Genomic DNA, 15,529 nt, shown 5'->3' with positions numbered 1-15,529 from the left:
CAGGTTCCCCGCCCACGTGTGGTGACGTCACGACCCATCTAAAGTTTACTTCACCTACAGGCAGGTGGCCTCTCGTCGGGTTCAGTGCAGGTCGGCTCTTCTGCAGCGCAGCGCAGCAGTCTGCGGGATGGCGTTGATAGAAGCGTTCGCGAGCGTCCAGCTGCACGTGTGGTTCGCTGCGCTGTGTCTGGTCGCTGTGGTTTATAAAGTGGCGATGCTGCTGGAGAAACGACGGGTGTCACTGCGGAACATGGACGCTTTTCCAGGCCCGCCGCCGCACTGGCTGGCTGGGAACGTTTTAGAGGTAATTAGACGGGACCACCCATCACTATGATACTACAATATACCGCAATGTACTACTGTTACTGAACCTGATTGGTTCAAACTGTGCAGTAGCTGTTAAGAAAAGAGACATATATGAGTTAAAAGAAGTATATTTAGTTTATTGGCACTGTAGACTCTCAGCCATCTTGTAACTGTGGGGATGATGGTCAAGTAAGTTTACGTTGTGTGTTTGTTCGGGTGTCTTCCTTCGCACCTACTGAAGTTTAACAGACTCTAAGTTCAAATGGCAGTGCATATGGTGGTTAGAGGGTTACGCTGGTGACGCCGACGTCGCGGGTTCGAACATAGCTGCAGCCGTTGCGAGACTTCTGTTCCGGTCCCGAGCCCGGTTACGTCAGGAAGGGAATTGAAACTTGCCATACTAACAAGCCTGCATGAGCAGTTGGGGCTCATTGATAGGAAACGGCATAAAAAATCATCAATTTGTCATGTTTTGTCATGTTGTCATGTTTTTGTAGTTTTTATTCAAATGCCTTTTTGCAGTTGGCAATACATAATTAAAAAATGTCAGTTCAATACCCAGCTTCATTAATTAAAAGTTTAAATGAAAACATAATCCTGTCTGTATTTAAATGCGACAGCAGACAGCCGTAATGACGTGTGGCAATCAATCTCTGGCAGACAGACACTATACTAGTGACCCAGCAGCACACAGGCCAGATGGAAAATAAAGAAATATGGTACTGTCGCTTTAAAAATATCATATTTTGACCAAAACTATCATCAAATCACCGTGCAAAAAACTATACCTTTATGTGCACAAAACCAGTCTCTGCACCACCAGTCTTTTGGAGTCTTTTCTTTTACTATGCACTTTGCTTTGGGTCTGAACTCATGTTTGCTTATTTTCGCTCATGTCACGATGCTGGATAAACTGTGCAACTGTGCAAACAAACATGAGCAGATCGTGAACCAATTGACAGAGAGGAGGAGCCAACCAGATACGAGTGAAAACACTTTCTGGTGACGTATGCGTCAATTAAAAACAAATTATCAAAATAATTATCGAATATCTGGCAACACTGGCTGAAGTCGCAGTAGTGTTCTCTGATTGGCTAGGGTTGTTTATCGGCCAATCAAAAAGCTGTCAGGGACGGGTGTCCCGCCTTGATGCAGGGCTGACAGTTTGAATGATAATTTTTAATTGTGCCACTCTTAGAGCATGTTGAATAAAGACATAGCCATGAATTGAATAAAGATGCTCCTAAACCACGGCTAAATAAAATGCATTTTAATACGTTTTTATTTTGATTAATGAAACTGGAGATTGAATTGCCACTTTTTCGAATTGCAAATTGTAAAATGTGTTTTCAAATTGAACGACGACACTGCATATTGAAATACCACACTAATTGACAAATGCATTGCCATTTGAATTGAGTCAGATAAACTTCCATACACTTGGTAAACATGGTTAAAGCAAACAAATGCAGTTCAAATGATTCATCAAGCTTCTTGTTTTTTAATGTTTCTTTCAGTTCAAACAAGATGGGACAGATTTAGACAGGGTTGTGGAATTAGGAAAAAAGTACCCTTATGCTTTCCCACTGTGGTTCGGTCCATTTGCTTGTTTCCTTCAAATTCACCATCCAGATTATGTGAAAACTTTACTGTCATCAACAGGTGGGTGAACACAGTCACTTTTTTGAATTATAAAAAGTGCAATTAAAGTATGAGGAGATAGTAAATTATCAGATTTTTTTTTTTTTTTATTGCAGAGCCAAAAGATGAATATGCTTATAAGTTTATCGAGTCTTGGATTGGTACGACTGTTTAACTTTGTACTACAGCACTTTCTGGCTTTTGCAGAATCATGTTTTTTTTATGTCTTTACTGGTTAACACATGTGTTACGTTACTGTCTTTAGGGGAAGGTTTGTTGGTTTCAAAAGGTCAGAAGTGGTATCGGCACAGAAGGCTCCTGACGCCAGCTTTCCATTATGATATTCTCAAACCTTACGTAAAACTGATGTCGGACTCTACTAAAACTATGTTGGTATGTAACAGAAAGATGCTAATATAAGTATAAATCTGTGTAACAGTATTGGGTGAGTCTTTTTTTTTCATCTCTTGCTGAGATTTTTCATCTGTTTCGTCTTTTGTTGACAGGACAAGTGGGAACATTTCGCAAAAACCGGAGAGTCCTTTGAATTGTTTCAGCAAGTGAGCCTCATGACACTCGACAGCATCATGAAATGCGCATTCAGCTACGACAGTAACTGCCAGACTGATAAGTGAGTTCATAACGTTTATCATGATATCTGGTAGTGAGTCATAACAACTTGATGTCCCTCTTCTTGGGTTAAATCAGTATGAATCATCAAACATTTCTTCATCTATCTCAACCATGAGTGGAGAAAACGTAGTAAATGTAACTAACCCTTTGCTTTGCTTATTTCAGTGGAACAAATACATACATCAAAGCAGTGTATGAGCTCAGTGATCTGATTAATCTTCGATTCAGGACCTTTCCGTATCACAATGACCTCATTTTCGCACTCAGCCCACATGGCTTCAAACATCGTAAAGTATGCAGGGTGGCCCACAGCCATACAGGTAAACTCAACATGCTTGACTTGATTAGTCACATCTGAATCAGCTACCAGTATTAATAGTAGTGATGCACAACATTTTACATATTGCACGTGTTTGTTTTGTTGAGAGAGTCTGCAAATATTGAAGTCACATTTTTTCTCCTTGAAGCGGAAGTTATACGAAAGAGAAAGGAAACATTGAAGACAGTGAAGCAAATGGAACAAGTCAAAGCCAAGAGAAATTTGGACTTCCTGGACATCCTTCTCTTCGCAAAGGTATGTTTGTGACTCCTCAGCTGTAAACTCCGATTTTTCAGAATTGTAGACCTCAGCTATAGTTTAATAACAGCTAAAAATGAAGACACTGCAAAACAGAAGAAACACAATGTGACATGGTTTGAAAACATTTATAAAGAGATGTAATTTTATACTTAATCAGGCAGAATTTCAACTAGAAGCCTTTATTAGCAAACACAAAGTGGAGCAATGAAGACAAACCCTAGTTTTAGCTATAACTTTATATCTGGTCACTGGTAGCACAAAATAGTTCTACTTTGTAAAATGGCTGATTATGAGAACTGTGGGAAAAAACTGCTTGTTGATTCCTAAGCTACCTGGGGTCTAACACAACTTTGCTTCAATGGGTGCTATTCCACCCTAGTCAGTTACTCTTAATAAGCAGTTTCAATGGCAGTTAGATATATCCATTAAAACATTCAGCAGATTTGACTGCACAAGTCAATTGTGTCCACTATGCCAATATCTCCATAACTCATTAACAATATTGCAAACATATTCTGTGGGTGTGGCACAGTGGCTGCCCTCATTTACAGTCTTATGTATTTTGAAAAGACTATTCTCCACTAAGCTCACCTTTGGTCTATTTAAGCCTTAAACAGAAATGCAGTCTCTTTGAATGTCATAATCTTTATTGCCTATAGATATGATTATGGGTATTGTTAAGTCTAGGTATTATTATTTGAACAAGTCAATTTCTTAACAAATAGGATAGATCAGTGGTTCCTCAAGCCCTCATTGCCAGCAGGAACATGTGTGTTCAGTTACTCTGAAGCTGCAGGTCTGGCTGTGGGTAATAAGTATTTCTATTTGTTGTTGTAGTATTGGTAAGGGTAATTGATTCAATAGGTTTGTTTGCTTTTGTTTTAACTCGACTTCAGGATGAGAATGAACAGGGTCTGTCAGATGAAGATTTACGAGCAGAAGTGGACACCTTCATGTTTGAAGGCCATGACACCACGGCCAGTGGCATGTCTTTCATTCTCTACAGTCTGGCCTGCCACCCAGAACACCAGAGGATTTGCAGGAATGAAATCATGGAGGTTCTGGATGGGAAGGACACAATGGACTGGTAGCGTGTAACATTAAAAGCACCACTTGGTGCGATAGCTGGTCTGGTTGATCTGTGGTTTACTTTATTGTTGCTGCTCAATAACGCTGTCTTTTGTAGGGAAGATCTGAACAAAATCCCATACACTACAATGTGCATCAAAGAGTCCCTCCGTCTTTACCCTCCTGTGCCCGGAATTTCCAGAACAATCACCAAGTCCATGACATTTTTTGATGGACGGTCTCTGCCTGAAGGTCTGTGATCACAAGACAAAGTCTATGTTCTGATCAAGTGCACAGTGCCATCTTATATAACCAGTAATGTTTATCTGACTACTTACTGAAAGATTATTAACTTGTGCTGGTTTTTTATCATTATGGCCCTCTGTCCTAGTTTTATTTGCAGAGTCACCAGCATGTTTTAACACCTTTCCCAATATTTTTACCCATTTTTGTAATTTTAGGTTGTAATTCATTGGATCCAATAGAGTCAGACATACTTATAATCTGTGCTAGATAAATATCTAAAGCTGCAGCCTTACTCTTAAAGGTGCACTTAACCAAATCAAACTTTCTCGTCTTCAGGTTCTCATATTGGTGTAAGTGTGTATGGGATTCACAGGAATGCAACTGTCTGGGAAAACCCTGACGTGAGTAAAGGAGTAGTAACGGTGTAGTAACAGTACGCAAGGAGAAGATATATGTTATATGTTGAGTTTGCTCCGTATACCATGCCAGCCTTGAGTCCAGCTCCAATGAAAATTAGAGAATGTCTGACGTTTGTTCTCTACATTGTGATTTCGCAGGTATATGATCCACTGCGTTTCCTACCGGAAAACGTCTCCAAGAGGTCCCCTCACGCATTTGTGCCTTTCTCAGCTGGACCAAGGTTTGTACTGATCTGCAACCTTGTGGTTTCATACAGTGCACAGAGGTTTTCACTTTCTTAGTAAAGCGGAGAATTTATCTGACTGGGATAAAAATGTCACACATGCAACCAAATAAAATCTGAATATTATCATTAGTTGTTTAATTGTTTAAAAATATATACATATTTCCACAGGAACGTTATTGTGCTTGTGGTTTATAGATTACCCAGCAAAAAGGGCTTCATTCAAAAGCATTTGTGTAACGTTTACATTGTTATTCATTTTTAGAGAGATTTCCTTCAAATGATTTTATAAATTACCATTCGTACATATTGATGTTGTTCATGTTAACATATAGAGGAGCATTATTTAGGATGTCTTACATTAATATTACATACTATTATAATATTACATACTATTATATCAATTTTATTGTTTTCGTCCCTAGAAACTGCATTGGTCAGAACTTTGCCATGAATGAGATGAAAATAGCGACTGCCCTGACACTGAAGAAGTATGAGCTAATAGAAGACCCCACTAGGAAACCGAAGATAATTCCTAAAGTGGTGCTCCGCTCAATCAATGGAATCCACATCAAGATAAAACCCATTGAGCCATAATGTAAAGAGCTGGTTTATGCCTTTTGAGATTTCATGCTTTGAATGAGTTTTATGTAATTTGTTAAATCATTTCATATGTTTTGGAGTCATCTGCTGAAAAAGTATTTGCTGGACTTGTATTTTGTACTACTTATTCACAAATTCCATTATTAGCTTGTTTTTCTTTTTGTAAGTGTGTTGTTCAGACAAAATAATTATTAATTGTCATTTATTAATGCAGTGAAATGAACATGTTTATGAATTAAGAGATTAATTGAGATTTTAGATGTTGTTCACTAAATTATAACGGACTCATTGTTCACTACCAGTGTCAATAGGTACATTTTAGCAGAGATTGCAAAATTCTAATTTTACATATACTGAGCTGTAGATGATAAAATAATAAACTGTTTGGAGGTTTTGTATGAAATACAGGAAGTGACAAATTAACCATTTCACTTTTTTTTTACTTTTTAAACACAAAATGAATGCACTTGTCCTATAATGACCTTTGAGCAGGTATCGTAGTTAGATTTGGAATACGGACAGTCGTAGTGCAATGCAAACTGGAAACTGGGTCAAAAGTAATTCATTTTTATTTACAAGCATATGGCTACAAAACCCACAGACAAAGAGTCACCAGCAAAGTTGTAAAAATGAAACATGTCTTATTCAAGATCCCATGAAATGAGCAACTCAAGACTGGACGTCAGCCATTATTTGAAAAACATTTCAACTTTGACCAGCATTTACATAACTAGCCATGTTTACACTACACCTGACGTACTATGTCACCTAACCTAACAAACTCTTTGTAACAAAGGATGTTGGGCTGGATTTGTAATTAAGATAAATACTGTATAACTGTAATTGTAGTATCCTTTGTGTGATTACAGCATTTGCCAGCCCTTTGCCTTAGTAATAACATTTCATGGGACCTTTGATCAGGGTTGAGAAAACAGTTTACTGCACATGAACATTAACAGGCTGCCTGACCATAAGTGTTCTGATATTCATTTGCAGATGGATTTAAGTGAACAAATAGAGCCTTTGTGTGAGTTTTAGGTTAATGCATCAAACCAGTAACTATTGTACTTGTTAGTCTGAAGCAAACCTCACGTAAAATTCACCATCGAGCACAAGTCACCATCTAGCGGCTCGTACAACTAATGCAACACATCTTGGTCAAAGTCACAAAGTGTCAGTGAGTAATTGAATTCTGTTTTGAGCCCTGTAAATGAATACAAACTGGCTTCATGTTTGTGTTTTGACTTTCTGTCTTTCTCACAGTACAACATTTCATATAAAAGTCATTTTTGCCATTTGTTAGCATTATCAAAGTGGAAGGAGTGAAAAAAATGTTCAAACCTTTCATAGAAAACAAAATTGAACTTTACACCTAACACAATAAAAATATAACTTGAAAACCGATCATACTGGACCTAGGAACCAGTAAGTCAAACAAGCATATCCAGCTGACACTTTGAGGCTAAAATGTTTAGTGCCAGGTCTTGTGGAGCTCTCTTAGCCTTGTCTGCGATCACCAAGATGAATCTAATTTCCATCCAAAGTTGTTAACTGCTGACTAGGTCTTGTAGAGAATATATTTTAATGCAGGAAACAGTGTGTGGTTTTTCATGATGACAACTTGTAACAACAAATAATAAAACTATTGAGTGACTCCACTTTGACCCGGCCATAGACCTGGATGTGTCTCCTGGTAACCTGAGAGTCAGCAGCTTTAGGAAACGTGTTAGATAAGTAGTGAAGGAGTAGGTTTCTTGCCCGGCCAAGCTTCTTTGGCATACTTCTTTTTACGTGGCTCGTTGTGGGTTTCTGGTAGATAAGGGGCTGTGACAGGGGTGGGGTTGAGGGTGACAGGTGGTTGGGGAGCCTCTGGGGCAAGGTCCACCTCTGGTGCTGGATTAGGGAAGGGTAGTGGGAGCCCTCCCTGCATAGCAGCACCTCCTGGAGCTCCTATTGGCTGGATCTCGTGACTAGTTGGAGGCAAGTCTCCATAAAGACCGCCACTCAAACTGTAGCCATGCATGCGTTTTGAAGCCAGGTCATCAAAACCCAGAGTGTTGTGGCCCTCAGATCTTCGTTTCTAAAAGCAAAGATGACAGCAATAATTATTATATTGTTTTTAGCAACATTTTAACCAGTTTCTAAAGCAACCTGAATTGAACACCTTTTCTTCATCAGTTTATTACAACAGCTAAACGCTTATAAGCTTACCTTGATAGGGATGACAGCAGTTTGTATCATATTTCTAAAGCGGCCCACTGAAGGGTCGATATCCTCTGTAAATATAGAAACAAATGTTACAACACATCACTTAGTCTATTTATTCTTTATTATTCCATGTGAGTATGTATGTGTATATATACACTGTATACACACACATGTACATACACACACGGGATACATTGATAAGTCTGTAAAAGTGTGTTACTAATATTATGATTATTTTTACCTGGGTTAATGATAGAGTCCTCCTCACTAAAGGTGACCCTGGAATTCCTGCGTTTTCTTTTAGGCCTCTGGATTTCTAAGTTACCCTCCTCAATAGTCAGGAGAGAGATGCGCTTGTTGTGAGCTGTGTTGAACTCTGTTAGGTTCTGGCGGGTATAAAACAAGTACATCAATCAGTCAATGTCCATCAACCAAATTTAGTGAAATTTGATAATGAGGACAAAACCATAAATCAAGTGATAGATCTCTTTAGCACTAAATACAAGATAAACATGCAACTTAATATGATGATTTGACTTTTATATAGTTTGTGTTAAAGAGCATTGTATTATTGTTATCATAAGTAAAATAAATGCACCTCCAACTCAGTCTCTTCTTCTGGAAGCCCAAGTAGTCCTTTCAGCTCTTCCTCATCTCCTGTCTTATTGTCTCCTGAGCCAGTGGTGCCTTGAGTTTGTGGTTTCTCTCTGATGGTGTAGGTCCGTGTAGAGGCCCCAAAAGATATTGTGGAGTCAATTGGAACCTGCTGAGGCTTGTGTGCCTCCAGGCGAATGTGTCCAAGGAAAGTACCATGTGCTAAAACGAATAGGTCAATAAAAACAGGACTGTGTTAGGACAAATTATTAATATTGTTTGTATCAAAAAATTTAGAAAGATGGGCAATAATACAAGAGTTAAGGAAACTAATCAAATAAATTGATGGAAGAAGTAGTCTGACATTTTAAAACAAACAAATCTCTTTATATATCTGTATAAATCAAAAAAATTAAATATAAAACAAAGTAAAAAAAAATGTAATTATCTTACTGCTGTTTAGATCTATGAGAAAAACTCTTTTTAGGTGTTTGTGGTAAACCAGGGCAGCGTGGACCCGTGAACACGACTGGTGGTCAATAGTGAAGTCACACCAGTCAGGGTTCCTCCCAAACAGGTAGTACTTCTTTTCATCTATAATCAGTTTCTACAAGAAAAGCAGCAGCATGTCAGTCACAGCACAATTTAATGAGAAAGCCTGTCACCACTCTTTAATGATCTGTGCCTCTGAGCCATAACCCAACAGTATTACTTCCTACTGAAGAGCTAAAATCTCATGGCTAATGTTACTTTTGCACCGTTTGAAGCCATGCAGCCATTGGAAATCCCAGCGTGCAACACATCCGGGACGAGATAGACTGTCAGGCCTGTATCTGGTGCATTCACCAACCACAGCATTATGTATTACAGGCTTTAAAACCAGTGCATTAACGTTGGCAAGGTCACCGGAACATCAAGTAGCATTTTTAAGCGTCCATTTACCTCTATCAATTTGTCTCCCTTCATCACGTCTAGATGGAGCCCCGGGGGCGGCTTGCCTGCCCTAGAGCAAACAATTGGTCAACGATTTTACATTTAAACGTTATCATAATAACATAACATTAAGCTATCTTAAAAATAAACGTACAACACCTGGCTAAAACACCCAACGCCTATTATACATTACAGCTAACCATAACGGGTTAACCTGAGGCTGCTAGCTTGCAAAGATGCTAACGTTAGCTTTGTAAGCTTTTCTCGAAAAAAAACAAAGTTCTGTAAATTAACGTTTGCTATTTTGCTAAATAGCATCTTATATCGTCCATTAATCAAACCGTTAAAACTTTAGCATGTATATTTCCTCACCACGATGGGCAATCAAAAGGAGGAGGAGTATCTTTGCTTGTTTTAGTCGCCATCTTGCCTCTTGCGTCGTCCGGGAGCCGAGCTGCACTATGGGTAAACTAAACAGCGGGAATAGGGAATTGTAGTCCTGCATTCTCAATATAAAATACAACAAAAATAAACATTACATTTATATTATATTACACGCTGTCGAAAAGGTTGTGTTATACGGTTGTCCATAAATTAAGCATTTGCCTAAATAAATTTAACTGAATTGACTAAAATGAAGAGAGTGTAGTAATAGCAAAATAATTACTTTCAAAAGCCACTAGAGGTTCTCAGATTGCAGATATTAAAATTAATACAATTGTGTTGAAGAAGTGAAGATTTTCATACGCATTGTGTTCTATGATTCATATTGTGGTGGAGAGCTTGTGGTTGGAAAACCCGTACACTGGTTTCTCAGTAAGTTAGGTTAGATGCAGTGTCTTTATTCATGGTATCATATCTATAACTGAGAACAAATTTGCTTATACTTACTCTACGTGCCACAGCCCAAGTGTTTTGTCAAAGTAGAGGGTGATGAAGGATGGCAGTACTCTATATGGATCACGGATGAGGGGGAAACCCCAACGAAGACCAGGCTGATTGTGTGTCTGGAAAATGTTGTGGGCTACGCTGTCCTGCCGTGTCATGCCATAGAGGTGGAAGGTGCTATAGTTTACTGTAGTGCTGCTCCGTAGAAGGAAGTGAGGACATGGTTTGTTTCTACCATGTGTATGAAATGACAAAGTAGCTCTCAATAGAAACAGGTACATTTCCTGTATCAAAAGTGTGTCATTAGCTCTAAACGTGACAAGATGCTACATTTTTGGACAAAATAACAGTAGATAACTGAAATGAAACAGCTTTAAACAGTCAAATATAAACAGTGAATGTAGAGATTTGCCAAACCCAGGAAGACGTGCTTTTTACCCCTGTTTAATGTGCAGTTTGTCCTGCTGCATATTATACAAAAACAAGATAAGGTGGCACTGGATCTTTTAAAGACAATTATTTCTGTTTAAAAGCAGAGTATTAACCTAATGCAATTTAGTGTATGCACATTGCAATATGTCCTTTTCAAGTTTTTACTTCATTTACACTTCAAAATGTCTCAGTCTATTTATCTAAGAAGTCAGGGTTTTACCGCTGATATGAATTCAAGCATTTCTTTATAAAACTCCGCAGAACAGCATTGGCAAATGTATGTCACATCACTTGAATGCAAGCATTGTGCAAACAGCTCCTGTAACTTCCTCATTCACTTTTGTGGTTTTGACTGAGAAAGCGCCCCCCTTTTAAGCTGTGCTCGTCGCTTGAGTGTCGCCTTCATTTTTGTTCGCAGCAGACAGAGGCAGCACTGATGGCAGGCGCCACTGCTTTGCCGCTTCAGCAGTTAATTGCGTCGCTGGACAAAGCTTGTCTGCCAAAAATTTTGCAGGTTTGCTCTGGAGTGTATTTCCAAGGTAGGTCTTCTGTTTTTTTTGTTTTGTTTGGCACCTTGGAATAAAAGCAACAGTAGAGCACAGATCAGATAATGTGAATGGCCTCAAACATGTCTGGTGTCTCTACAGTTTCTGTTTGTCTGTGTCCTGTACGTTACAATATTTGTGTGATGGAAGTGTGTTTTTCACCTACTTAAGGGCAAAAACAGGTGTAAATGAGCCACATAAACCAGATTAGTTGTCTCAGTGGAAGGCTTGTTTGTTCATAATCAGTTGTATTTCGATTAAAAGTTTTTAATTTGAAGCAATTTTGCTTCATATTTTTTTTCTCTTGCTGATATTTCTTTTGTTCCTGTTTTAATGTGTTCCTCACTTTCTGTTTTAGGGTCTATATATGAAATTTCTGGGAGTGAAGTTTGCTTTTCTACGGGGGATCTAATAAAGGTCATCGGCACGGAGCTCCTGTCGGTTTCCTGTGAAGACATCAGCACCAATGAGAAGTTTGAATTGCCCATCAACCACACAGGTTGGTCTGTATTACAAACTGCATTATAGAAACCGGAGCTAAATGCGTTTTGCAGCCACGCATTAACATTTGACTGTTTGTTAGCCTTGTTCAAGGTTGTGCCAGAGGAAATGCCTTATGGGACGATGGAGGAGATGTTGAGCCTGAGGCCCGTAGGCCTAGAGTCATGCCTTCCTTTCACCTTCACCAACCACTCCACTATGACTTTTGGAAACTTCACAGTCGGAGCTAAGGAAGCTTTGACAGTACTCTCCATTGAGAAGCAGGAGGGACAGGAGGGTCACGTCCGCTGCCACGTTCAAGGGCAGCAGGAGGCCTCGGCTGAAGTTTGCATCCCTCTTTCTTATCGCGGGGAGTTTTATGAGTGTGAAAGCCAAGAGTGCTTCACTGTGCAGGAGATCATGTCCTCGCCCTGTCTGCGATGTCGAAGGTTCTTCTTCGTGAATGCCACCAAATACGAACGTCCCCTCGTCCTCAGTCCGATATACCAGGTCCACGCCATCATGAACCGTAAGAATAAGCTTTAGCTTCTCTTTATTAGGCTGTAAATGTACTGTGTTTATGGTACATATTTTTTGTTTTTTTTTTGGTTTTTAACAGTTATTATGCAAGAGTGTGAAATAAGATGCACTCATTTAGATCAAAGTAGCACCAACATGAAAAAATGCACAACTATACATCAATGGCCAACATGGTTGCATCCGGTGATAATATGCTGATAATTATGATGTGATGCAATGTGAAGCATTGTTTTTTACCTCTTGTATAAGGATTGTATCAATTTTGATCTATTAAAGCTTTTCTCGTTTTTTTACAGTGAGAAAGAATGTCCTGAAGTTTCCCTCCAGCTTAGAAGTAGATGTGGTTGATGTCACTGAGCTGTGTAAAGATGTGACCTTCACGACGCCGCTCAATCTGACAGAGGTTGTGTCCCAGCCAGACGAATCCTTCCCTGTGGTGGTGGAGATACTGGAAAAACCAGAGAACCGCTCGCTGTTCAAATGCAGCTGGCTGCCAGAGGTCAGCAGGAGCGAACGGCTGGTTTTCCACAAGAAAGGAACTTCGGCCATGGTCCTGTTATCCAGCTCTAAGAGCCGGAAGGCGCAGCAGTTCTTCCTGGTATCGCAACAATACGGAGGGCGATTCCGGAGGCGGCCGAGAGAGTTCAACTCGGTGTACGAGCTGCATGTTGCTTCAGTCACAACACAGGCTCTGAGGGTCAGCGTGACGAAGAACTGCGAGGAGGTTGAGGAGGAGGGCTTGCCTGCGCTCAGCGTGGGGGAACAGCTGGAGGTGCTTCGCTGCGAGAGGATGGAGCTGCCTGGTGGGAAACGCAAGGGGGAGAGGGAGTCGGTCGAGGCTCTTCTGTGTCAGCGTCTCCAGGACCTGGATGACGACGACGACGATGACGAAGATGAGGTTAGGCTGGAGAACGAGAGGGAGGACATTTATCTGCCTCTGTACATGCAGGGTCACTTTGTCGAGGTGATTAAAGATAATAAGAAATACAAACTCAAGGACTTGGGGAAAGAGTTCAGTTTGCCACTCGATGTCAAAGTGGTGAGTCGTGACACCGAAGTCGAGACCGATCCTCTAGTCGGGTTCTCGTGCCTCAGAATAGAAGGGGCCATGTTAGAGCCCATCATCCAGGCAAGCCTTCCGCACAGGCCGGAGCAGTGCTTTGAGATCCCGGCACAGTGGCTCTCCATGTCCGTCTCCTTCACCGCGGATGCTCTGCCGTGGCCCTGCGGTCGGCCCCCGGCGCTGCGCGTGGACAAGGTGACTGAGGTGACCGACACCTTCTTCTATGAATTTCGCAAGCAGGACAGCTCAGATGCCACGCCGCCGCCGCGGCCGCCGAAGAGAAACCCGCTGTCCTCAAAGCCTTCGAAGAAAGCAAAAGCAAAGAAGGCATCGAAGAGCGACCGATCAAGACACCATCAGAACAAGAGCCTCCCGGCGAAGGAGTTTGCAGATTTGACTTTAAGTAGCAAGAAACGGCCCCCGGCTCCCCCACCTCCTCCTGTAAGTATGGCCCATTCACCTTCTTACCATCTGTTCCACGTCAGGTGGTTGTTAAAATGTATTAAAATGTCTTTTGTTACTGGAAAAGCTTTTCTTGACAGTGAGATTTCCAGGAAGTCTAAAACCAACCACTGAGGGAAACAAGATGCTTCCACTTTTTTTTGTTGTTGACACAAGTCAAGCGTGTAGTACAGCCTGTATTGACTTCCTCTATTGTACAGGATATCTTAGATGATCAGCCCCCACCAGTTGTGCCCCGAAAGCACTCAACAGCTGAAATACCAGGAAAGGCTCTGCCAAACACTTATGTCAGAATTGAGGAGTCGAAAAGTGGTAAGACTCCTTCTGTCCTGATTTACAGTCACAGTGGATTTCCTTATTCTTACTTCCTCAAGCTAATGTCACCTAGTGATGTAAATGTTTTGAGCAGGAAGAGGTGGACGTCTTACTGTGTTAAATGTGACTGTAGCTATTAGCAACAGAATAAGACTCATTTATAAACTGTGTGTTTCTTTTCCAGTGCCTCTGTCTGCGGCAGATTCAGAAAGTGATCATGATTACGAAGAAGTGAATGATACCTTAAAAGCAATGTTGAAGAATGCACAAGAGAACATCATGTTCTACTAAGCTACAGAACCACACATGCTGTATTAAAACTCATAACGGAACAATTTAACTTAACAAGAACCACAGTGTACTTATTAATATTGTATTGCATAATCTATGAGTGCGTGACATTGCGTTGCATGTGAACGTATCTGAGACAGTTAAGCACCTTGTTCACCTGAGACATGTCTCTGGCACATGGTTTGTAAAGCCACACAGATGTCACGTCCTCATTTACTTTTATGTGTGTCGGGCCACGCGAACGTTTGATGAGGCTACAAAGGAGCAAAGATAAACTCCACAACTGTCATGCGGTCAAACTAGTGTTTTTAGTTTTCAAACTGCCCACTCCATCCAAGGGCTGTATGTGTCTGGAGCTTCGTCAGGTTCAGTCCACACACGATCTGTGGCCAAATGCTCTTTTCTACACTATTTATTGTTCAGATAGGATACGAATACTGTTTCTAAACTAGTGTTGTGTTTAATTAGCATTCATTGTGCAATAATTATGATTCATTCTGAAACGAACTGATATCCAGGATTATAGAATACAAGAAAGTGTCTTTACATCATTATTATTATTTTTTTTAAACACCACTTACATTACTATTCTGAGATTGCAGTTGCATGCGCCTGTTTCCTGAGCTATGCAAACTCAAGAGCAGCTTCTTCCACGGTCACCACACATCAAGCCAGCTACCTGAGAGTATAAAAAGGTGCTACACATGTCAAACCCTGCTTTTTTTTATTAAACTCATGGTGATTTTTTTTTTCATTCATTTCATCATGACACCTGCCATCACATGGGGAAGAGAAAATAATAAAATGCTGGTTTTATACAAACTATTTTCAGATTAATATTTTACGTGTTAAAATGATCTAAAATAAAAAGCTTCAATTTACAGTTTTGGCTATTTGATTTATTCGTCTTGTCTGATCTTGTTTCCCCATTAGATAGATGTGTTTTGTCTATATTTGTTCATTTAGTCGACTGAAGTTTTCAAAGGTGTATTTAGTGCATGCAGCTTCCAATTCACAGATTTGGTTTGCAGAATCAGAAGAAGTTCAGTGCATTTACA

The 15,529-nt window shown here is 40.2% G+C and overlaps 3 protein-coding genes and 1 non-coding gene across 4 annotated transcripts; 2 read left to right on the top strand and 2 right to left on the bottom strand.

Moving 5' to 3' along the window:
• The first annotated feature begins 25 nt into the window (after positions 1-25).
• On the top strand, positions 26-6,143 carry LOC114843072 (cytochrome P450 4B1-like). Its single transcript, XM_029129292.3, has 12 exons — positions 26-304; positions 1,824-1,968; positions 2,064-2,108; positions 2,213-2,340; positions 2,454-2,578; positions 2,746-2,900; positions 3,048-3,154; positions 4,057-4,247; positions 4,347-4,480; positions 4,811-4,875; positions 5,032-5,114; positions 5,543-6,143. Exons 1-12 carry the CDS (start codon positions 128-130, stop codon positions 5,712-5,714), a joined length of 1,527 nt encoding a protein of 508 aa, XP_028985125.1. The 5' UTR covers positions 26-127; the 3' UTR covers positions 5,715-6,143.
• A 128-nt stretch (positions 6,144-6,271) lies between these two features.
• Positions 6,272-9,937, bottom strand: ppp1r8b (protein phosphatase 1, regulatory subunit 8b). Its single transcript, XM_029129294.3, has 7 exons — positions 9,828-9,937; positions 9,465-9,525; positions 8,976-9,129; positions 8,527-8,744; positions 8,170-8,314; positions 7,932-7,996; positions 6,272-7,800 (listed from the first exon to the last, which is right to left on the bottom strand). The coding sequence occupies exons 1-7, from the start codon at positions 9,878-9,880 to the stop codon at positions 7,447-7,449; spliced, it is 1,050 nt and encodes a 349-aa protein (XP_028985127.1). The 5' UTR covers positions 9,881-9,937; the 3' UTR covers positions 6,272-7,446.
• Positions 9,200-9,364, bottom strand: LOC114843790 (small Cajal body-specific RNA 1). The gene has a single exon (XR_003783646.1). It is a non-coding gene; the product is annotated as a small Cajal body-specific RNA 1 (non-coding RNA).
• Positions 9,938-11,130: 1,193 nt separating the features above from the next.
• themis2 (thymocyte selection associated family member 2) lies at positions 11,131-15,354 on the top strand. Its single transcript, XM_029129644.3, has 6 exons — positions 11,131-11,314; positions 11,679-11,819; positions 11,904-12,329; positions 12,637-13,844; positions 14,066-14,177; positions 14,365-15,354. The coding sequence occupies exons 1-6, from the start codon at positions 11,212-11,214 to the stop codon at positions 14,469-14,471; spliced, it is 2,097 nt and encodes a 698-aa protein (XP_028985477.1). The 5' UTR covers positions 11,131-11,211; the 3' UTR covers positions 14,472-15,354.
• The last annotated feature ends 175 nt before the right edge of the window (positions 15,355-15,529 follow it).

The sequence above is a fragment of the Betta splendens genome, chromosome 16, assembly GCF_900634795.4.
Source record: "Betta splendens chromosome 16, fBetSpl5.4, whole genome shotgun sequence".
Taxonomy (NCBI): Eukaryota; Metazoa; Chordata; class Actinopteri; order Anabantiformes; family Osphronemidae; genus Betta; species Betta splendens.
Note: the sequence above shows the minus strand (reverse complement) of the source record. Positions and strands in the feature narration are given on the sequence as shown.